At 37.4% G+C, this 24,844-nt stretch overlaps 1 protein-coding gene across 17 annotated transcripts in view; it reads left to right on the forward strand.

Moving 5' to 3' along the window:
* The window catches only part of RBMS3 (RNA binding motif single stranded interacting protein 3), a 1,083,479-nt gene that overhangs the window by 979,283 nt on the left and 79,352 nt on the right, over positions 1-24,844 (forward strand). For 13 of the 17 annotated variants that reach the window (XM_079935204.1, XM_079935208.1, XM_079935207.1 and 10 more), the window contains 2 exons: positions 2,224-2,320; positions 4,539-4,589. In XM_079935204.1, coding sequence (XP_079791330.1) covers positions 2,224-2,320; positions 4,539-4,589 — 148 coding nt within the window. The remainder of the gene's footprint in view (positions 1-2,223; positions 2,321-4,538; positions 4,590-24,844) is intronic. The other 4 variants (XM_079935199.1, XM_079935200.1, XM_079935205.1 and 1 more) reach the window with 1 other exon arrangement.

A 24,844-nucleotide genomic window follows, 5' to 3' on the forward strand; every position in this document is an offset into this window, starting at 1 on the left:
AATTGTTTAGTAGCATCCCAGTGTATGGATGGACCACAGTTTATTAATTCAATTGAAGGATATTTGGCTTGTTTCCAGTTTTTGGCAAGTATTAAATAAAGCTGCTATAAATATTTACATTAAGGTTTTTGTGTGAACTCAAGTTTTCATTTATCTTCAGTTACTATGTACCAGTGGGATGGTTGGGTTATATGCTATGTATATGTTTAACTTTATAAGAAACTGCCAAACTGTTTTCTAACAGGGCTGTATCATCCTGTATCTCCACCAGCAATGAAAGAGTTCCACTTTCTCTGAATCCTTGACAGCTCTGATTGTCTTTTTTTTTTAATTTGGCCATTTTAATGAGTATATAGTCAATATTCTTTTTTTCTAAAATTTTAGAGGTGTTGTAGGTATAGGTATGGATAGTAAGGAGGATGCAATGTGTAATGGTGTAATTTTTTCAGCTACATCTTTTTTAACCAAAAGACTGTGACCTTATAATCCTTGTTGAGAGCTAGATCAATTTAAGACTCTAGTTCCCCAATCCTTGCTTGAAGACTTGTATAGGATCTAAGCTTAAAGAATTTACTCTTTGAAACCTGGCAACCTTGAAATCCAGCCCCCCTACACTCAGTGGGGTTCTCATGGAATGCTTCTTTAGAAAGGTGACCCATGAGATCCTCTATTCAAAATATCAGTGACCCCTGAGAGATGATGAAGTTTTTGTCTCTAAAACTCCAACCTCAGTCATACTATTTAAAAGAAAGAAAGAAAGAAAGGAAGGAAGAAAGGAAGAAAGAAAGAAAGAAAAAGAAAGAAAGAAAGAAAGAAAGAAAGAAAGAAAGAAAGAAAGAAAGAAAGAAAGAAAGGAAGAAAGAAAGTAAACTAAAAGTAGTAATTGACTTTTGCTAAGAGTATGGCAAAGTGAAGTAATGATTCCATGATCCCTGAGAGGCATTTTCGCATTCTATCCTGATATCAGTGAAATACTCCATCACAGCCCACCTGGTTTTGTCTGCACGATGTGTGGCTGGTCACTCTAGCCTTTCCCTTACCAGTGAGACATAAAGAAAAAAACATGATTTAAAATTCTGCTGAGGAATTTGAGCATTCGGTAACTTGTGGACTCCAGGGTATAAGTCTGAGCAGAGATGGCCTGTAAGTGTTTTCGATACCCTTTAATAGATCTCTGTTAAAGCTGTCCTTCAATAGATCTCCAGAAGGATCATCCCACCTCTGATTTGTGAAGCTCTGATCTTGCCCAGTATTATTCTATAATTGTTCAATGAAGGACCCTGGAGGACTAGAAGACTCAGTGCCTTTTACAGCGTGTACAGAGGTATATCACATCGGTCCATAATCTCCATCAGTGCCCTGACTGAATCCAGAAAAGATTCCTTTCCTCACCTAGACCTAAATTGTCCACAAATTGTCCTTCTCTTTTCATGGAGAAAGAAAGTACTTAGTTTCTACCTGAGGGCATGGATTCATGCCTAGCACAAATTATCCAGAATTCTCTATAAGCTGATCCTATTTCTTTTTTTTTTTTCTTTAGCTATACTATTTCATAGGAAACTGTGCTTCAGTTTCTCCTCAAAGTATTACTTCTTTTTTTTTTTTTTTTTTTTTTTTTTTTGCGGTACACGGGCCTCTCACTGTTGTGGCCTCTCCCGTTGCAGAGCACAGGCTCCAGATGCGCAGGCTCAGCGGCCATGGCTCACGGGCCCAGCCGCTCTGCAGCATGTGGGATCTTCCCGGACTGGGGCACGAACCCGTGTCCCCTGCATCGGCAGGCGGACTCTCAACCACTGCGCCACCAGGGAAGCCCTGATCCTCTTTCTTGAATGAAGGGATAGATGCAATTTCTGTCTGTGTAACACCAGCCACCTTTATAAAGCTTGGTGCTATGGTTTTGCCTTTCTTTCAAGGAGCTTTAGAAACAATGCCCATGGCTTTTCTCTGCTATTGGTTAAACATACTATTACACTCACCTGGCCTAAGAGATTTTTGTGCAGTCAATTTTATAAGAGGACTCAAAATTGTCATTTTATTCAGAACAACTTATTTCTTGTGGAATCAAAGACCATCAGTCTCCTGCATGATCCTGTTAACAGTTGATGGGCAACATGAGGGTGGAACTCTGTCTTCTCCAGACGTGTGTGGTAGCGTTTGGTTAGCAGCCAGGCGTGCATCAGCTTCATGAATCTATGAATCTTCTTTTTGTTTTTCTGTTTGCAGATTTTATTCTTCACCGTACAGTATTGCAACCAACCGCATGATTCCACAGACACCCATCACGCCATTCATTGCTGCTTCCCCTGTCTCCACATACCAGGTATGTCCGGTTTACCTGCACCTCCCGGGAAACCTTTCTTGCCAGGAACAGACTAGATCAAGACAAAAGGGAAACAGTAGGATTTTTGTTTTAAGTTGTCTTCCCTTTAGTCATATCTTAATGTCATAATACTCAAACTATCCATTGAGCCTACACTTTCAAGGGCTTGTTTGCATCTGTTTCACTGAATGATAAAAATCCACTGAGCTTTCCATTCTTCCTGCTGAGTTTTCATGATTTTGCTACTTTCCAGCCAACATTAGTGCAGCTTTCTTACCACTGAGAGGTTATTTTGTGTGTTGTCTGTTATTTCGGTTGTTGTTCCCTAGGGTATCTTTTATGAGAACACATTTCTGGCAACTCCCTGCACGCCCTCCAGGATATTGTATCATTGTCATCTCATTTTGTCACAATCGTTCTGTGTATCCATGGAAAGCTACATGGATAGATGCAAAATCATTTGCTCCAAGAAATAGGGAAGATTATCAAAGGGGTAAAAGTAATTCCTACTTCCTCCTCTTACTTCATTCTCAGTTCCAAAGAGGCCAAAAGAGACCTCGGGGGTTCCACATGTTGAAACACAAGAAAATCTGAGGCTCAGTGTGTGTCCTAAACCAGATGTTGTAGCCAGTTAGTAATGCTAAGTCCACAGGTGGATTGAAATAGCCATCCTTCTCCCTCAAACAGTGCTCCTTATCTTATTCCTTTGAGTCATCAAAGATATGATATTTCTCCCTGCTTCTCTTTACCTCATGTAGTTCTTCAGACAATTCTTCTAATTCAAAATAGAAAAAAATGCCTATGAATGCTACCAAGAGTGTTGAGTGTCACTGTTTAAAGCTTTGGAGAGAGAAAGAAAGAGCAAGAGTGTGACTGTGTGCCTGCGTGTGTTTCCCTATATTGTGCAGATGGTTGGTGGGTGGGGGGTTTACAACAGGGAAAACTGTAATGTTGCTGACTGCTACGAATTCAGTGAAGTTTCACATTATTCATCCACTACATACGTCATATCAGGAGGTCCCAGCTGTCAGAGCATCATGCCTGAGACTATGCACTTTTGTCCTTAACTGATTCCCCCCAAAGCAGATCATTCTCATTCTGTGTCTGCACTTAGATTCTTGATACCTGTCAGGTGAGCGGAATAGACTTTTGTGTGAATTGCATTAGAGGGTCTCAGAATGGCTGATTTCTTAATTGCCTTTCCTTGGGACCCATGAGGCTAAGTGCAGATGCTGTTCAGTTTTTGTTCTTCCTACAGGCCTGCCTGGTTGTAATGTGTGTTTTTTGGTTTTTTACCCATTTTTTTCTAACCTTGGCCTCTGTTTCAGCCAAGACCACCCATTGAGCTCCACTGTAGAGCACTTTGGTGACATGAATAAAATCTCCACAGAACAGTCATTTCTTTTGGGAGGGTTCATAAGTGGAATTTAACTCTGGCTCTCTTTTCTCAAAAAAGGAATTAGAGCAATTTCCTATGTTGTTGATTCTTGCTTTTCACCACTTCTTTTTTTTTTTTTTTTTAATCTAAAGTTCATTGTCAATTTCATTGACGTGAGTATATTGAAAACAAAATCTTCGGGGCTCTCTATGTCACAATCAGCTCTTAGAAGCTGACTTTCTCATTTGGCTGATGGCGAACATTCAGAACACTTGGCTGGCTCATATACTCATTTTTATTTGCCATACCAATTACCATGAGCGAGAAAAATCACAGACTTGTTTAACTAGGGTTTAACCCAAAACATACCCCAAAATTTCTGGTTGATCTCTCTGATTCTTCCCCAACTTTTACCACTTGGATTTATTTCCAAGATGGGATCACTTGAGAATATGAAGTTAGAACCAATGACAGAAAAAGAGGAAGTCTTAGCAGTCATGCTAAGTAATGCCTCCTTCCTTATTCGCCCGGGTCTTCCCGGAAGTTGACCTATAAACAGGAGATTGCTGAAGCCTCCAAATGTGCTCCATGGCCCAGCCTGGCCCACGTGGGCACTACAGCCAGCTCCAGGGAAGTAGGAATTTGCTTTACATTGTACCATGTTTCAGGGACCAAATGAATCAGGTCCAAGAATTTCCTTTGTACCCTTAGTTTTGAGCACTGATTCGCTGTAAGTCAGGTGGACTCCACTTTCTTATGACCTAGTGTGACTCCACTGAACGCAAGAACCGAGTTCTCTCTGTGATTGCTTTCTTCTAATAAATGCTGTTTGATGCATAGGTCCAGAGTACTTCATGGATGCCTCATCCGCCATACGTTATGCAACCAACAGTAAGTGTTCTCAGTCACCTGAGGCTCGATGTTTCTATTATCCGAGTGCAAGCTTTTGTAATGCATAGAAGCTTTGGGGTAAAGCTTTTGTTCTATTCCATGCCTCTTTCTGGCAGCCCTATTTTCCAGATACAAAGCTGTTCCTGAAATTCTATAAAAGTGTAAACAGTAGATAGAGTGATAGTGATGGAGTGAAACAGAGTTGAGAGAGGAAGAGAGAGAGAGAGGGAGGAAGAGAACAAACTTGATTGGAGGAGATAGCAATCAAACGCTCATGTTGCTGTCTACCATTTGTTATGAAAGGGGAGTGTCTACTTCATGCAGAATTGTGAACTCTGGACAGTTAAATCCATTATAGGAGGAAAGCCTTTCTGTTGTCCTTCTCCTCCTGTTATGCTTTGTTTTCTTCGGATGCAGTTGGGTGTGCTTTGGGAACGATTTTGTGTAGCATGGCTAAGTGTTGACTCAAAGCAATATATTTGAAATAGGAAGGTATTTGTCTACTAATAGATGCAGATAGATAATAGATAGCAAGGTTGGTAGATGACTTTTACGTTAACTAACTAGAGCCATTCTCTTCTTCTTTTAGTGGAAAATTTCTTCCCAAAATATTCAAACTCTATTTTCTACTAGCTAGCTTTCCCATTTTGTGGTACAATATTACGTTAGTCCCAAGGGAAATAATATTACTTATTCCATTAGAATCCAGGCTGAAGGCTATTGATTCCATGTATCTTTGTCGAGGTCTTCCATGTTTTTGAGCTCTATAGAAGTACTAGCCAGGGAGCTTTCAAGAGCAATATACTCATAGGAGTGTGAGATAGGGGAAAGATCCCCAGCGGAAAGTTGTGTGACAAGGTCTCTGCTGTACTCTCCTGGGTATGTTCAAATCTGTAACTTTGTTTCCTTTTCTGTCACTATACTTAACATGGCTTTGGAGAGGATCAAAACAGAGAGAATATGTGAAAACAGTGTTTGAAGTATGACATACTATACCTTATTATTATCATTAATCCTTATTATTGAATGTATTAGTTGTTCAAAGAAGAAGCAATGCTACATTTTAACCCTTTTCAAAGCTAAATGTAAATAAGGTAGCACATATTAAAAACCAGGGAGTTAAATACATAGACATCTATTTCCTGGACTCAAAGGATCACAGCACCTGGCTTTCATATTTGAGCTTTGTCCATTTTCTTAAAAAATAAGGAACACTCCATGTTGCTCCTAGTGTTTTGATAGTTTGCTTTTTATTTGAAGAATAAAATATATGTAGCTTACTAGAGCAGAACTTTAGACCCTATTCTGCAGATCCCCGTATTTACTCTTATTCACATACCTTGGGGGCTTCCTGAGTTCATCTGATCTGTGTTGTATAAATCAGACCAACATGCAACGAATCCAGGCTGTTCTTTTCCGTCCCAGGTGTGAGGTAGAATTCAATAGATGGAAACAACTACCTTCTAAAAAAATATTGTGTGTGTTTGAAGAGCATTGAGGCTAGCTTAGTCCTCACGCTGAGGTCAAGCATCATCTCATCGTGGCCTAAAGGAATGCACATCTGGCAAAATCTGAATATTTTTCCAGATACCAAAGTATGTAAGATTCCATAGTACTTCTGGAGCTGTGAGGAGATGGGAAGATATTTGTATGTGTTTTTTTCCAACTGTCACTCAGGGCCTTAGCTAAATGTTTTATTAGCTTCTCCTTCTCCCCAGACCAGCTTCACCCATTTTTTGGATGTATTATTTCTTGTATATCTTCCCCTAGCAATAGTTGTGTGTGTGTGTGTGTGTGTGTGTGTGTGTGTGTGTGTTCATTTGTCCCCCACCAGGATCTTTCTTGCGATGGCTTCTGCTCCCTAATATCTTTTCACTTCCCCTGACTAGACTCTGCATGATATTTGAACTTAGGTCACCCCCCTTAAGATGTAATGTTTGTGGCTTGGACAGATTCCTGGGGAAAGGAGTGGCTGGGGCGCCCACCACCTTGTTATCTTTAACATGGAAAAATTGGCTAAACTGCATCATGGAAACACAATTTGTAGCATCAGTCGTTTCCCTGTAACAGTTTTGTTGGTTGTCTTTATTGTATAAAGAACCTTTACCCAACTGGTCTTAGTTTCATCATCAAAGTGGGGTTGGTTAAATTAATCACTCTGTGATACTAAAACATAAAAATAATTAGGCAGTCCAGGGTGGAGAAATAAAATACCTGGATCTGAAGGGAAGGAATGAATGACGTGGTGATTAATAGCATGGACTCTTCTTTTTTGGCTGCGTTGGGTCTTCGTTGCTGCACGTGGGCTTTCTCTAGTTGCAGCGAGTGGGGGCTACTCTTCGTTGCAGTGCACGGGCTTTTCATTGCAGTGGCTTCTTTTGTTGCTGAGCACGGGCTTCAGTAGTTGTAGCACGTGGGGTCAGTTGTGGTGCATGGGCCTAGTTGCTCTGCAGCATGTGGGATCTTCCCAGACTAGGGATCAAACCTGTGTCCCCTGCATTGGCAGGTGCATTCTTAACCACTGCACCACCAGGGAAGTCCCAATAGCATGGATTCTTGGTTAGTCTCTTTGAGAGAGGAAAACCTTTCTGTTATAGGACTTTGGGCAATTAAACTTTCTGAGCCACTGTTTTCTCATCTGTAATATGGATATAATCATGACTAAATTATTATGGTTTGGGTTCATGAAATGAAGCAAGGCTTTAAAGCTCTTAAAATAATGCCAGACAAATAGCAAACACTCAGTAAATTACTGTTATCATTATTCAGTTATATGAGTAGATGACTGCACATTGTGCTTTAGATTAGCCCAATTACATAAAATGACTGTTGGTATAGGAAGAAGTTGAGAAAAAGCAATAATCACCCATTTCTACCACATTCATACTGCTTATTTAGCATACTTTCCTAATGAGTTTGATGGAGATAGCCTCTATGGCTATAAATAAGATAAATTGCTTAGACTGGTGTTTATCTCATTTACTTCCTAAATCTTTCAACACCTATAATAAAAATAATGAAAATAAAAAATAAAGGCCCATTGGGTACCTCTTGTATGTCAGTAACTGGAACCTACTTTACAAATAAATTCAAGGTGTCCATAGCTACACATCTCCAATATATTGCCCATAATAATGATTTGCTTACAACTTTTCTCCTTTCTCACGTTTTCTCTTCCACTGTTTTGAGAAAATCACACAGATAAGCTCTCTGTGTATAGGGTGCAAAGGCATGCTTCCCCCATCACTGTGAATCACAGGGCCTCCTACACTGCAGCAAGAGCCCTTCAGGTTCTTTTTAGGCTCTACTCGAGGGCCCCAAGTTCTCAACTAGGCTTGTATCTGAAGAGGACACAGTGCTTCATTCAAATCTTAAAGTAGAGCGCAGTGCCTCTAATCTTTCCCTACTAGGGAGGGGTAATGATCTATAAGAGAGACATGAATTGATGGAAAGAAGGGAGGGGAGTAGTAAAAGGACAAGAGAAAAACAGAAAGCATAAGCGTAAAGCTGAAGTTGGTTGTTTAGGTTTGCTTCTTTGCAGATTGAAATTTCTGAGTTGTGTGCAATGCACTTTTTTGTAAACTTAGAAGAAAACTCTGAGAGGCTTTTCACTTTTAAGGAAGAGGGGATAAAATTCTCCCTGCCTTGGTCATATCTCTCGTACTGGTGTTTCTGCAAGGAAACCATTCTCTGTCAGTTGTCTGACTCTGGAACTTTATCAGGTCAAACCCCACTGAGGACAGCAAGAGCGTTTCTATTTGCACTTTATTTTTTTTCCACTGAAAGAGAGCACTGTGAGACTATATCAGGAGTTCACTCTTTGCTGATGTTGCCAATGCAATTGGTACGTGTTACTGTTCCCCAGTGCAGAGTTCTGTCCTAAACTCTGAAATCTCACCACGACACTGACAGGATTTTTTTATTTTAAACATCTTTATTGGAGTATAATTGCTTTACAATGGTGTGTTAGTTTCTGCTTTATAACAAAGTGAATCAGCTATATGCATACATATATCCCCATATCCCCTCCCTCTTGCTTCTCCCTCCCACCCTCCCTAGCCCACCCTTCTAGGTGGTTACAAAGCACCAATCTGATCTCCCTGTGCTATGCGGCTGCTTCCCACTAGCTATCTGAGAATGGACTTGAGGACACGGGGAGGGGGAAGAGTAAGGTGGGACTGACAGGATTTTAATAGAGGACGGATTGCACTAAATATCTACTCTGTGTGGCAGCTTGTCACACTGGAATCTCATATGAATGCACAATTGAAATCCCTGTGTTATGATACGTCAGGTATTTTGTTACATCTCTACTGACAGGGAGAAAAGGTGATAGTTCCCAAGAAGAAGTAGAGTTCAATTCTCTTAAATTTTATTTAGGCTCATGTGAATCATAAATCTTCTGTTCTTCATGTGGTTAGCATTAATTATTCTCAAGGAGAAAGGTCAACTTTCATTTTTACCTAATTACAAATAACTTACCTAACTACAGGATTCTAAGAAATGCAAGATGCTCTTATGGAGTCATTGGATGACTTGTTGCTATGCATGGCTAAATTACGACTTATGATGAATAAACCTTACATTTATAGCTAAACAGTCAATATAAACTTTCCCTCTACAACAAAAGAAGAAGTTCAGAAAAGCCCCAGAATACTTGATTTGGTCATTCTTTACCTGCAGGTAGGTAAGACCTAAGTCTTAATTTTAGGGACCATGTCCTCCAAATTTGCAGGCATGTTTTTCCTAAAACACATCACCAAATTTGGAAAGAACATTTAAGTCATTAGAATTCTGTTCAGAAAGCAAAGTTTTCAGATACTATCATTTTATTCCAACCGCTGAACTGAGCAAAAATTCTTTGTAAGTATCGTTGTCAAAGTACCAAACAAAGACAGTGTGTTTGCTATGTAAGGAGTTTACCTGGTGGATATAGATCTACAGACCAAATCTTTTTTAAGTGACTAGCAAACACAAAACAGTAACTCTAGCCCATTTATACTATTTCTACCAGAAGAGAATTAAAAAAAATATGTGAGAGTAAATTTAGAAGGAACAACTTCATTTGGGTGTCACCTCCCTATAAATATACTCCTGGGGTAAAGTAAATACAAAGAAAACCACTTGCACAGAAAGTCTCTTCGATACCTTAACATTTAAGTTCTACTCTCTTAGCAAATTTCAGTTATCCAACATGGTGTTATCAACTATAGTCACCATGATTTACATTAGCTTCTCAAATCTTATTTATCTTATAGCTGAAAATTTGTACTCCCCACCACACCCCCAGCCCTTAGCAACCACTTTCTTCTCTGTTTCTATGAGTCTGATTATTTTTGTCTTTCCCTAGATTCCACATGTAAGTGGTACCATGTAGTATTTGTCTTTCTCTATCTGGATTATTTCACTTTGCATAATGCTCTCAAGGTCATCCATGTTATCACAGATGGTAGGATTCCTTCTTTCTGCAGCTGAATAATGTTCCAGTATACACACACATAACACACACATATATATGTCACACTTTCTTGTTCCATTCATCCATTGAAGGAGACTTAAATTGTTCCATATCTTGGCTATTGTGAATAATTCTGCAATGAACATGAGAGTGTTTTTCTCCTTGAAATGGTCATTTTTGTCCCTGAAATGGTCACTTGATTAAGTCTTTTACTGGGCCCTTAGTTATACCAGACGTCGACTCTTCATTTCAAGAAACTGAGAACATTGAGTTCAATGAAAAAAAAATCAACAAATATTCTTGAGCATTAAATATGCACAGAATATTCTTCTAGGTATTGTTGGAAATGAGAGAGAGTAAGAAGGAAACAATCTGTCCTCAAGGCACACGATCTCTCTGTGGAGATAATTATTATATGTGTAGAATGATTCAATTAAAAATCTACAGCAGAAAAGGTGTGAAATGCTTAGCATTTATATAACACTGAAAATGACAAAGTATCTATGAACAGCTAAGGACATGGAAGAACCGAGATGAAGGCATGAACTTAAAGGATGGGTGGGGTTGATGGGGATAAAGAAAAAGAAGGAGGGCATTTTCAGTGAAAATAACACACCAAAAGTACTGAGGGGCTTATCAGATTATTTCAGGGGGCAGCAAGGCAGGTAGCCTGCATTAAGTGAATTTTTTGTGTTAGGGAAAGATTTGGTTGGAAAGGTAAATTGTGTTCTATTGAAATACAACTTTTATTCATCAAATCTGGCACACTTTCCTATACATTTTTTATTAGCTTGGTGGTCCCAATGCTGTTGTCTAGAATTTAGGCTTACTTTGGAAAATATAAAATAGAAAGGCTAAATTATGTCACTGATGTGTGTGAAAAAGTCACAATTTCCAGGGGCATCATGGATGAATCATTCATGAATGGACAAAACTTTTCAATTTGGCTGCATTATGAAAATGTCATCATGCACAGCCTCTTTTTATATCCATGGAATTATTTTTGGAGGTAACAGTCATCTTTCAAGTAGAGCTTCTGAAAGTTTCTTGGAGAGAACGCTTCCCGATGTCTAAGATCCCTGCCTTCTAAGCACAGGAGTGGTGAGAATAAGCGGTGAATGTGGAGTCTTTATAAATCCAGATGTGTGCATATCACCTGCCTTTTGCCATGCAGTTTTATGTTATTTTAATATGGACCTTTAAAGAGAAAGAATAGGTCAAGGAATAGTGTATTACCTTTTAGAACTGAAGGTGCGTCATTCTGAACATAAGATTGACAAGGTACTAAGAGATAAAGTTCCAATGGCACATTACCCCCAGTGTGTCCTTAGATAGCACTTAGAATTTCTTTGTCACAGCATCATCAGTAAACCAGAATTTGCGAGTTCCTTTGTGAAGGTGTTAACAACATTACATCCTTAAGGGCTACTTAGCATATGAAATATAATTAGATATGTTGTAAACATAGGATACAAATTTATCGAATCTATTAAAGCCCTATTTTCTATGGATTATCTCTAGACAAAGCAAGTATGTAGCTAAAATAAAATCTATGTCAGACTTTCTAGAAAACAGCCAGTTACCAGGGCAACACAATCATATTGAGATAGGGTAAATAATTTATTTTATAAATGCTGCCAGGGCAACAGAAACTACTTATGAAATCAGTAGAGGATTGAGGGTTAGTGTACAGATAATCTATGGAACTATTTGTTCTTTTGTAGCACACTGGAATAAAATGTTTATTTTATTTATCTTTATATATGATCTTAACAGTTTTGTGAAGTACGTGGATATTCATTAAACAAATGGTAATGAACGAGTTCAAATATTGAGAGTATTTCTAAATATTCAAGGATATTATTCACTATTTCTTGCCCCTCAGAATGTCATGGGGACACCTTATTTTGCTTTAAAGATTAACCTTTGCTGGGTTAGCCCTGGAGAGCCCAGGTATTTTTACCTAGGTCGTATGTTTACAATTTAGGGTCATGGTTTATTGTGTTGACTGGCTTAGGTTTTGTTAAGCCAATAATTAAGATGCACCAGGTCGGGGGAGGGGATGTAATAGAGACAGAGTCACATATGATCTAATCAAGTATGCTTTGAAAAAAGTGACATCATTTTAGCTTCAGTAACAAATGTAAGAAGTTACACAATTTACAGTAATATTTGTCAAAATACTAATGCAAATACTAGTAAAATGCCTTCAAACTTTTCTCTTCTACTGCCTAAGAGGAATATTTACCAAAGGTAGGACTTGCACTCACATTTTCTCCCTGTTTTAATATTGTTTGCTTCTCTCTTGTTCAAACTCCCTGTTAGAAAATAAATGCTTATAGTATATTCAGCTATGGGTAGCAGGGAAAATGTGTGCAAAGTGTAGAACTGGTAAAGAGGGTGGGGTTATTCATTGTGCCAGGGAGTAAAGGAGTAAGAGCAGGCTTCACAGAGGAGGTAACTCCTGAACTTGGCTTTGAAAAATAAAGGAGTTTTTCAGGCAGAGTTGTGGATGTCAGGCAGGAAGGGTATTCTAAGCAAACACCAGCTCACAGCCAAGGCTTTGGTTTATATACCACATGTTACAGCTGGTGAGCATCTGCGATGGCAAGGAATTTCCAAAGGCTACCAGGTGCCTCTAAGGCTGCATCTGCCATGAACATGGCATCTGTGTGACCTTCAACAGTGATGCCACAGAAGGTGTCACTTAATCATGAATCAGGGCTGTCATATCATCCCATTCAACACGGCATCTTCTCCTAGAGATGTGCCCACACCTCCAGACAAAGCCTTACACCAGACCTTTCACAAGCTCTCCATTCAGAGTTGAGTGAAATATGCAGGGCATGTGTTTAATATCACTTGGGTGTCATAAAATAATCACTGCACCTTCTGCATTAGGCTGCCTTAGGTCCAGTCTCTGAGCACCGCAATTGGAAGTGGGATACCCATGCTTCTCAGAGCCTGGAGAGTGCATAGTGTCTCATCACTTGACTGTCCCAAATGCTTCATTGTTTAGTTATTCAAACGATAAAGTGAGAGGGTTGATACGCTAAGAAAAAATAGCAGGACTTATATGTCTACATGAGGGGTTTTTGTTTGCCTTTTGTTTTGTTTTTCATTTCATTTTTTCTGCAGTGGAATCAATTTGGGAGGCATTTTCTAATGATGTCATCTTAGAACAGAAAATTTTTTTAAATTCCTCTTGGGAATAATTTTCAGAGTAATTTATTAATCACACAAGAAAAACAAGTTAATCAGGTAATATTCACAAAATAGATCGATAGATAGTGATGATAGATTAGATAGACACATAGATATAGATAGATAGGAAGATACATAGATAGGTAATCGTTACTTTATCCAGAGGCATTTGACTAGTTCTTTCTCAACTGGAGTATAATTTTACTATTTGAGAGCTTATCACATATAATTCACAGTATCTCTCCCTTTTCATTTATTTTCTGGCACAGATTAGGTACTAACTAAATATTTGTTGATAGACTACACTGCATAGGCTATTTCTGCATTGACAAATATTGATACACTACAAGCAACCAGCTTCTGTTAGACAAGGATGCTGACAAAGTTTCTGAGGAAAGCAAAAGGGTGCATCCTCTTTGAATCCAAGCCTAACATTTAAGGGAAATTGATGCTGCTATCAAATTTGTCTCTGTATATTTGATTATTAAATCTTGTCATTGACAGTCAACAGGTTTGTTCAAAACAACTTAGGAAAAACACTTCTGTGTTCATAATGTAAAAGTCTAATTGCTTTTCAGTTATAGTTTTGCTTATATGAGCTTAAGCAAACTGTGTTATTCACCAAGGGTTTGCAAAATTTCGTTTGTCCATTATGAAGCTCCAGAATGCAGTGTTTGCAATATATTTATGCAGTTGTTGGCCATGGGTGATCATTATAGGCAAAGGCTGTATATAGTGAAGGTGATTCTTGCCAATCTCTTCTCCATCTTCTTTTCCGTCTTAAAAACCTGAAAAATCAGTAGATCTACTTGTTAGGAAAAGCAGCAACCCTCATTTTCACTATGATATAGGAAAACACTCTTCTCAGATCAAATAAAAGAATGAATTTGGAAAAATTTGTACAGTTTGATATCTGAGCAAGTTTAGTTCTTCTACTTCCTGTGTGACCTAATTTTCTACCAGCAGATCTCTTTCTTTTGATATTGAGATTCATTTGAATAAAAATGAGATATCCACCCCCTTCCATAACCAAGAAGAATGAGTAATAAGGATTTCTACCTTGCCCACTCTTATAAAAGAGCTGAGGTTACTTAAAATTAAAGACACACTCAAAAAGACAGTTAAGCAAAAAGGAACACATGTCATATAGCAGAGGAAATAAATTTATTAAAACTTTAGGCTGTCTGTGGGTAATTTACTATAATGGAGTATTCAGATTTCATCTCGAGTTTTTAGAAGCCAAGGCCAAATGGCTAAAAAGGAAAAAAAAAAAACTGGTTATATTGTTTCTTTCTCTGATAAAAGGAAACATATCATAAGGCCAGGGAGAGAATTTTTTTTCTTTTTCTGCTGCTATATTCTAGAAAAAAAATTATAATGGTATAATGTCATTTCCCAACTCAGTGTCTTAGCAGTTTTACATGCTGAGATAATAAATGTGGCCATTTAGTTTATTAACTCTCAATGAAAAACAAGCAAATGTTAACTTTCAATTTTGTGATGAAATGTCTAGAGCAGCAAAATTAAGATTTTTCAGATATATAAGTTTCTCATGACCTAACTTGATACAACCGTGCCACTTAGGAAATCTAATTGGTTAGAATTGGGCTTGTTCAGTCTTTCAAATTTCCTTCACCTCAGCCAGGATTTTATGAAAATTATGCCATCTGACAGAGTATCATCCAGATAAAGTTGTTTTTCTTCCTCATTAAAGGGGGCTGCAAGATTATCTGCAGTTTGTGCCATAATTCTCAAGAACATCTTTCAGAATAGCCTGGACATACACTCAATTAAGAGCCTGTGGTTCTGTTTCTTTGAGTGTTTGAGAGGCAAATTTCACCTAAAATACTGATGGTAGGTGTGAGAACCACTGGCCATCATCACTCAGTGGCTTACGAAGTATTCATGATGTTTACTAGTACTAGGTCCTGATGTGTTGCCAAGATGAGTGAGGTGTAAAATGTAGTAAACTGAACCAACAGAATTGAATTATTTGGTATGGATTATGAGATTTTTAGAGTATATGCATAGATTAATGATTTAGCTTCAGCCAACTCAAGCCATTGTATCTTACAGTCATTCCTCAAGTTTAGCTGACTCTGAAAACTACGCTTGAGAAATGACAGCAAAACCAGATTATCAGCAGAGAAGACAAAACGTATCTTCCTTCTAACTTTGACAGGAAGACACACAAATAGTTCTGTTGGCAATACACTATTTACATAAGACATTTTAAAAAAATTACTATGGCGCTTGTTCCTTTTTACACCACATAATGTAAGTATAGCTTCATTGTACATAATGAAAGCTAGGAACAAGGTGAGAAATCTGAAAGCAGATTTCAAGGAAGAGGATTCATCCTTATCCACGTTAAAAAGCATAGTGTGTTCTTGGCTTCTTAATTCTCATTTAACACAAAGGAAATCAGATTAATTATGAAGTTGAGCTCTGAACCGTAATCTTAAAACTTCTATTCAGAAGAGAGATTTTTTATCAAAGAGTTATCCTGAAAGCGTTTGATCAATACACATTAGAACAACTTCTGCATAACAGTAGTGTATATTAAAAATCAATCCTTACTTTTCTATAAAGCCGTCTATCTCTCAGTCTTGTATCTGGAATATTTTCAGTCAATACGAAAAAATCATTATAATGCTAAGTTTCTGTTACATGCTACATGCAGAAATCCTTAGATTCTTGTCATGCTCTAAAATTATTTCTCTAACTTCCTGAGATGCATACACAAAGTTTACTTCAAAGAATAGTTTATATTAAACATGGCATGGACTGGTGTATAGATGGATGAATACCATGAACATATTTCTGTCCACATATGCTGATCTCCACTGTAAATATTATTTCCAAAACACTGACCTATACATATAATACAAACAGGTAGATGTTTATATGACCATGTTCAAAGTCACACTTGCATGATACAAAAGAAAGACTAAACACTGTTGAAATTCATGGTATAAACTAGAATGAGAGGAGAAAGAAAGAAAGGTATGAAGGAGATGAAATAGAAAAATTGAAGAAGACAAAGAGAATAGATATGGAGGATGCACAGGTGAAATCTGACTCTAGCTGATTTCAGCCTAGATGGCTAGGGAGAAGGTGATGTCCTTAAACTGAATTAGTGTATGTAAGAAAAGGATTAAGTTCAAGATCCGGGACACAGAGTTCCTTTGGGGCATGTTGAATTTGTGGAACCAGATAAAGGTTTTCAATATGTAGCTTTGGGCATACAAAAGTGGCAGTGATAGACTTGGGAGTCGTTCATTCCCATTGGAGAGAACAGGTGGGATTTCTAGCAATCCATTTACTTCTCACTAATAATTACCTTGCTTGATCTATGCAATAGCTCTTAGATGTAGGAATATGAAATAATATACATATGATGACATAATATCTAGTGTACTAGTCTAATGTACACTAAATCAAATGCTTGCTTATACCCCTTGCAAGCAAGATTATTTAGCAACTTACTTATACTTTTGCTTACAGCTATAATTTTAAGGCTAATTATGTATTATATCATATATGACTTTTTGTCAACCAAAGTATATGCACCTAATGTTTCCACTTCGGGAACTGACTACAGTGATAAATTGGAAAATAGAGATAGATACTTTCAATTAGAAGAAATCTTAGAGGCTATTTAATCCAACCCCCACTGAAGTTTAGGAGTTGATAAAATGGTTTGAAAAATCGTCATACAAGACTGTTTTATTCCAATTCCATGTAACAGTTTGGGAAGGTAGTTTTCATTAAATCACCTTTCCTCTGTAGCCAGCAATCCAGCATGAGGAAAATCGACAAAATTTGAAAAGCACAGAAGCAATCCCCTGCCTGGTACAAACCAAGGAAGCAATCAGCCCTTTGCCAAACATCCAAAGGGGCCTCTGTATATTTAGATTTATTTATCTCATTGTCAGTCATTGTGAATGTAGGAAATCTATAAACTCTAAACTACTACCATGGGAGGGTCTTACCGCTTTTAGCATAGGATGGTCTTTCTTTATGTTCCTGAAAATGTTTCATTTCTTTTGCTTTATTGACAAGATTAGATTAATTCAGGCTTTTCTGGATTATCCTATCCTTAGCCCTGGGGGTTTTCAACTGTAGTTTTCTCTGACATTATGCTTGATGCTGGTAATAAGAACCGCTTTTACTGATCATAAAAGCATGAGCTCAGAGTGACTCAATAATTCCAGCGTTCCAAATGGCCAACTTGAAAGGACACAGAAGGGGGTTGTGAGAGCTAAGTTATTGAAGAATATCATATTTTCCTGTGGGATTTTTCCATGCCCTGATGATTTCATACATGCTGTTCCTTGGGCTTTTCTCTCCTCCCTATTTGACATTTTAAAGAGTAGAAAGTTTAAAGTACATTTCTTAAGAATCCCTAGCATATGTCCATATCAGTTGACAGTGTTTACAAATCAGATTGTGGCTCAAAGATTTAACTTTCCTTCATGTCTTTTTCTCAAAATAAGGTTCAGTCTGAAATTGGCAAGAGTGATGATTCATTGGCAGCCAATCAGCAGGAGGGTCCTTTAGTGGAATATTATGTGAAATACAACAGGATTAAATGTTTCACATATAAACCTTTCGTCTCTGTACCATCTAATTACTGACATCGGAACTGGTGTCTAAGATTTTGTCAATTTTTTTTCCTTTCATAATTCTAATAAGAACAACAGTAAAACAAGAGACTCTCAATTTTGCATCTGGAATAAACATCTAATGCAAGAACATGCAGCTTCAGCCTTTTCTCTTGAGATAGATTAGAATATATCTCCAGTACTTCATGATTCTGGTTTGCCTGGTTCAACAAGGCTGCCTTGTTAGTTGCAATCACCCTTGCTTATGAAGTTATATAGACAGTACCACGTAAATCAGAATGGTCCAATCGTTTGATCCTGTCCATTTCTATTACACATGGCCAGGCATATGATGAGAAGTGTTTTGGCTGACACAGTTTCTTCTTACAACTGTCCTAGAAAATGAAATAAATTGTTACAGCATTGATTTCCTAGCAGAGTCAAAGTTATGTAAGAAGGAAAGTCCTGCTTTTACTTATATTCCTTTACTCTCTGATCTTTTTCTCTCCTTCCTTCTCTCTTCATTTACTTTTGATCTGATACAGATTAAATTCATTAGACAATTACTAAATCTCATCACACTTTTGTTTAAGGTATATTTTCTCTTCTTGATTTTACTAAGTTTAATAAACTCCAGTGAGTATCTATTAGAGATCATATACTTTTTTTCACTTTGAATGATTAAACTTCCTCAAAAATCATGATTTTTGAACCTATCTGAAAGTGGTTGGATATCCCTTGTATTGCTTTCATTTGAAAACTTGTTTATTGATTGTTCAGGAGAAGCACATGTTTGTCTTAAAGTAGGCTTTTCATTATCACATGTCTAACTAAAATTGTGATAGAACATCATAAGTGCGAACGAATCAAAAACATGTAGATTATAATTCCATTAAGATATTGTGCATTTGAAAATTAAGGAGATTCCTTAGGGAAAGAACATGTGTTTTAAATTTTATTAATCTCCTGATATGTAAGAATCCTCCAAAGAAACATTCAAGGGCTTCAGATTATAATTATTGTGTAATTAATAAACTTCTGGAACAGTCCCAGTAGAATCAAGAAAACTTCTGTTGCCTGTATCTTGGAATAATAACAGCAATGAAAAAGTAGATACTCCTTACCCAGTCTTTCCTTTTGTAACACTAAAGATGCTAGATTTCTTTTAAGGCAGTAAACTTATTGGAAAATCAAACCAGAATCATTTATCCATCCATGTATTCATTCATTCAACAAACATTTATCAGGTGTCTGCTTTGCACTTGGAATGCAGAAGTGAACCTAAAAGAGATTTTTTCCCAAATGGAACGTACATTCTAGCAGGAAAAAATTAATTAAATAACAAAGAATATGCTAAGCAACGATGTTAAATATTCGAGGACAGATTTTGATGAAATTATCAAGAAGGTATGATTTGTCTTTGGGAATCTCAGCCATTTATTTTCAACACCCGCTCCACCCCCAACCCCACCATGATGCCCTTTCTTCAAGACACTTAGATATTCCAAAAGCTCGTTCTTTCTCTCTTTTGCTTTTTTATTTAAATAATATTTATAGAGAACTGACTATGTGCCAGACACTGTTTGCTGTTCCGTGTTCATGCCTACAATGCAGGGTGAACAGGTGTGGTTCCTGCCCCCATGAAACTTAAAGTGTGTCTGGGAAGAAAGAGAGAAATCAAATGAGTGTCTTAAGGAACATGAAAATAAGCTGGTTATAAATCCTATTAAAGAAAGATTTATGAGATTCTGGTTGTATCTATCAGTGGGCACTGACTCCGTGTGTGTGTGTGTGTGTGTGTGTGTGTGTGTGTGTGTGTGTGTGTGTGTGTGTATGTGTGTCTGTCTGGTGGAAGCCAAGAGAGGGACGATGGGAAACATAAAACAGCCTTTCAGGCCAACTAAATAGAGTGTATGCTTCTTTCAAAGTCTTTTCCGAAGAATTCAATTTGGTTATTAGCATCTTAGTGTGGATGAGGTTATCAGTAGGCTTGAGTGTGCGCATTTTTTTCTATCACTACATAAATGAAAAGTTTAACTCCCTAGAAAATTCCAGGCATCAGCATACAAGTGCATTGGTCCTTGGATTTAGAATTTCCAATCTCTGAAATAATGCCCTCCCTGTTCAGTTTCCATAGAAGTCCTTTGCTCTGTCTTCTTATGAGGTTTTTTATGATATTACATGTTATCACAAAAGATAAACCTGAATATTATAGAATAATGTTTTTATGGATGAAGAAAGTGAGGCTCAGAGAGGTTAATTGACTTTTCTAATATCACACAAGTAGCTGGCAGAGCTGGGACAGGTATATTTCAATCCAGTTAACACCAATTCTATTTCATTACATCTGGCTTGATTCTTCATTAAATTTTTATATTTCAGGTTATATAATTTAACCCAGAGTAAATCAAGTTGACAGATTAATAAAAAAAATTGTGATTGGGTCCTTCTCTACATAGAACATGAAATACTAGTAATTATGCCCATTAATGCCAAATAGATTAGCATAAGAAGTAAGAAATTTTTAATCTTTTAGCTGTCCCATCATTACATTTTAAGTGGAAAAGAGTTCATATAATTTAGTTAAAAGTTTTTATTTTGACAGGCACCTTCATCCAAATACATATCATCATCATGTAATGCTTTTTGTCTTAAAACTATATAATGCTAGATGATATGCCTGAGGTAAATTTTTCTTAATTTTAGTCTGCATAATCATTGGAAATGGCTCATATTAACATAAATATTGTAGATATTTCAGCTTATCAATTTAAAGACCCTTTTTGCATCTTAAAAGAGGTAGATTAGATAAAGCACATAATAAATAGAGAAAATATCATGAAAGCACAATACCAAAAAATGTGTTACTGAATTTTCTTTAAGCCTATGTTAACTAGAGCACTGTCTGAAACTATGTGCTAAAATTCTTTATAATTTCTCCACATAGAAGATAGCTTATTACTGAAGCACCATAAGTAATTTGAGAATTGTATAATAATTTTGCTTTAATTTTGTTTTGAAGACCAGACTCTTACTTTTTTCAAAATCCCACATATTAATTCAAAAAGATCAAGGAGTTCTGAATTAAACTCAAATCGAATAATTTCTTCTAAGGTAATGATATTTTGTTAAATTACTTATATTAGGTTCTATTTTATAAAGTAAAAACAATAAATCATTAAAAATAAAACCAAAAAAGAAGTTCCTTTTTTTTTTTTTTTTTTGCTTTACGTGGGCCTCTCACCATTGTGGCCCCTCCCGTTTCAGAGCACAGGCTCCAGACGCGCAGGCCCAGCGGCCATGGCTCACGGGCCCAGCCGCTCCGCGGCATGCGGGATCCTCCCAGACCGGGGCACGAACCCGCGTCCCCCGCATCGGCAGGCGGACTCCCAACCACTGCGCCACCAGGGAAGCCCAGAAGTTCCTTTTTTTTTTGTCTTTTCATATAAGCTCACATTTTTTTTAATGAGAAAAGTAATTATTAGTAAACATGGACTATCTCCTACAGTTTTTAGGTTTTTTCCTAATTCATTTTTAAAATGACTTAGGAAGTTTTGCTAAAAATCCTACATATATGTAATGTCATTGAGAATAATTTGCCAAACACATAAGTTTTAAAACTACAGAAACAAACTCAGCAAGTTTCATTGACCTTTTTCTGACTCACCAAAGATGAAAGACAAAGAAGGGGACCAGCTCACTCCTTTGGGGAAAGTCAATATTGGATTTGCATGGGGATTGCAAACTCTCTTCCAGGAAGTCAGGGACAGCTAAAGTAAAGGACCAGAGAAAGGCAGAATTTCTCAAAGAAGAAAAAAAGGAAAGAAGCTTTCATGGAGAGGGGGAGGGGTGGGGAATGCAGTTCTCAAAACTGTAGAACCTCTAATTCAATTCATGCAGACTATCACAGCACCCTCCTACACAAGTGAGTGTGATGCCTGCAAGCAAGTTTGTGGCATCAATAATTTCTGCAGTTGCTAATTCTACTTAATAACTTTTTCAACTGTCCACCTACCTTTTCATTGTAATTCCCTGTCTCTTCGTAATTATAATCACAATATTCAGGTTTTGGATGCAATTTTATTTTAATACTGTGGATGCCTCCATGGAGTAGGCTTAGGGGATCCCTCCCAGAACCAGATTCAGGGGCCAGCAATTCTAGAGAGCTTCAGGCATTCTAGAAAGCTCCATGCAGGCCCCGCTGCACAGTGCCAAAGCCATTGCCTGAAACAGCTGTACCAGCTTCTTTTAAACTCTGTGGATTGTCAACTTTTCTGCCACTACATCTTGGAATTTTGTTCTCACATTTTCCACCCAGTGACCTCCCTGCTTCTCCCCACTTCAGATTCTAAGAAAAAGATTGTGGACTAATATGGTTGATTTGACATGATTTTAGAGTGTTAGCCCTAGCACTCCTCAGAAAGCTTGTTTCTTCCATTACTGACTGACTTTTTTAGCATACCTGTATGGAAAATGTCCCACTACCTCTGGGGGTCTGATTCATGAAATTTGATCATGCATAGCAGTAACAAGAAGCAAGATTTCCATTGACCTGCTGAAAATGAGCCACATAGGTTAAAAATCAAATCAGATCCAAAAAGGTAAATGAGACCAAAAAAGAAAGGAAAGAAGGAAAGGAGGGAGGAAGGAAGGAAGAAGGAAAGAAGGAAAGTTGGACTGTCCTTTGCTTTTTGCTGATAAGTTTTGGCATTTGAAATGGACCTTCTTTTCTGTGTCTGAGCAGACTCATTTATACTTTGGCTTTTGAAATTTTATGACAGGAGTAAATTGACAAATATGATTACTGGTCTTCACAGTTTAGGTGTTAAAAGAATGCCAAATTAAACATTGCATTTTGCTGTTGTTTTCAAAAAGAATGGTGAATCAAAAACAGTTCTCTCTCCTTTTCTGAAATTTTTGCAGGCTACCTTCTTGCAGACTAGCTTCATCCCAAAAATACCTTGAAAAGGTCATTTTACCCATTTGAGTCCACAATAGAGCTATAGGACGTAGTATGGGGTGAAATAATCTCTTCTTATCTGTATACAGTCTTGGAATATAATTTTTATTTTTAGCTTTGATCATTGATTTCCTGAGTCATAAAGTCCCCAGATGAATGTTTTATCAGAGAAATAGTTGTTTTAAAAGCCACAGAAACTATTATGAACCAATGATGTTTAATGATTTTTGTTTGAATTTTATACATTGTGTAGAAATAATTTTTTAAAAGTTAGGCCTACACCAAGACCACTGGATATTAATATTTGTTAGGCCTATCCTATGAGAAAACCACTGAATTATAATTAGATTTGGGTTTTTGAAAAAATTTTATAAAATGCCCACCATAGTCAGAATAGATAGGTGTGGGGTAGTCATGCTTGCTATTCCATTACCATGCAAATACTAAAAGCTATCAATTGAATAGTTGTTTCTGGGGTGCAGGCAAAATTCTTAGGAGGAATAACACAATACAATATTACCAGTCAATTAACGATGGGCATTAATGAAAGAGCTAAGTGAGCTATGATTGACAATAGAAATGAACACATCTGAAATTACCACCAACTCTTCTTCAGGGATGAGCCATCCATCCTGAGAAACCTCAGCCTTTAAGGGCATTTTTGACCCTGATAACTAAGATAAACATGGAGTTATTTTTAGACACACTCTACTGTGTGTCTAATCTATAATTCTCTCCCATTTTTTAGAGCTCTTTCCTTCTCACATTCAGCCTGGTGCTCGGTGATCTCAGACTGTTTCCTAAGGGCCCGTGGCCTCCTGCTGTAGAAAAACCTCCAGGCTTTCTCAGCCTGGGTAATGCCTTAACTTATAGGGGAGACACACATCCTGGGCCTCACCTTGAGTGTTAGCAAACAGTCAGCCAACACTGTAGACAAACTGAAGACAGAAATTGATATTGGTATTGCCAATGATGCTTACCTCTCTGAGAAATTGTAATGTCCTTGATCGCTTTGTCTGCATTACATTTTTGAAACTTGGTTTTTCTTACATTTCATTAAAGTTATTTACTAAACACTAAGTTTTTTCAGGGCAAGACATAAGAGTACCTCAGTAAGTATTAGTGAATGAATCGATTAATTAATGTTCTTGTTCCTAAACTCTAAATATCACCAAAATATCTTTTAAAAAGTTATTAAGGTCCTAACACTGCAGACATTTTGGCATATATACTGTAATTTAAGCAGTCCCCTCAATATCAGGAAGTGATATGATTCTTATACTAAAAGTTTTGCTTTGTCAGTTTCAAGCAAGCCAAGACAGACTTCTTAAAAAGCATAATAATTTTTGTTCCTAAAATATATTCTAATATTGGAGTGTAACTCTGTCACAGAGCAATTCAAGTTAATTGTCTGTCCATTTAAGAAATGATACCATCTTTTCACAGTATTTCAAAGACTTGGATGAGTTGGGGTGTAAACATTTCCTCATGGGAACTTTATACAATCAAAGAAAAGAAATGAATGACTGATATGTACCTAGGCTAATTGAAGTGGTTCTGAGTCAACCAGATGTTTTCAGCTGAACTATGCCCACAGATGCTTCATTATTCCTTAATCTGGGGATTACCCCAATTGGCTAGCCTGGTGACATTTGAGTGTTTCCAATAAGCTTTCCTCTCTTTTGTAACAAACTTTGTAAAGGGCTCTTATCTGGAGCCGGCCTATCTCCTGCCCTGGAAATGTTTTGAAGGAAGTTATCAGGGATGTTTGTTTTTCCTGCTCTTGGATGTGGTCTTTGGTGAGGTCAGAAGAACGGAATGAGTGTTGCCACAGATGACACTGGGGCTGTTTCCACAGCTGGCTGCAGAGAGGGGGTGGGCAGACCCTCACAGATGAGTTAGCATGTGGAGGTAGATGATAGAAAACATCTGTCACAACGGGAATGAGCAAAAACAAGGTCCCTTTGAAGATTGCCTTTGAATGATGAGGTGGGGGCTCTGCCTCCGTAGTGGAAATGAAGGATGT

The sequence above is a fragment of the Stenella coeruleoalba genome, assembly GCF_951394435.1.
Source record: "Stenella coeruleoalba genome assembly, chromosome: 10".
NCBI lineage: Eukaryota > Metazoa > Chordata > Mammalia > Artiodactyla > Delphinidae > Stenella > Stenella coeruleoalba.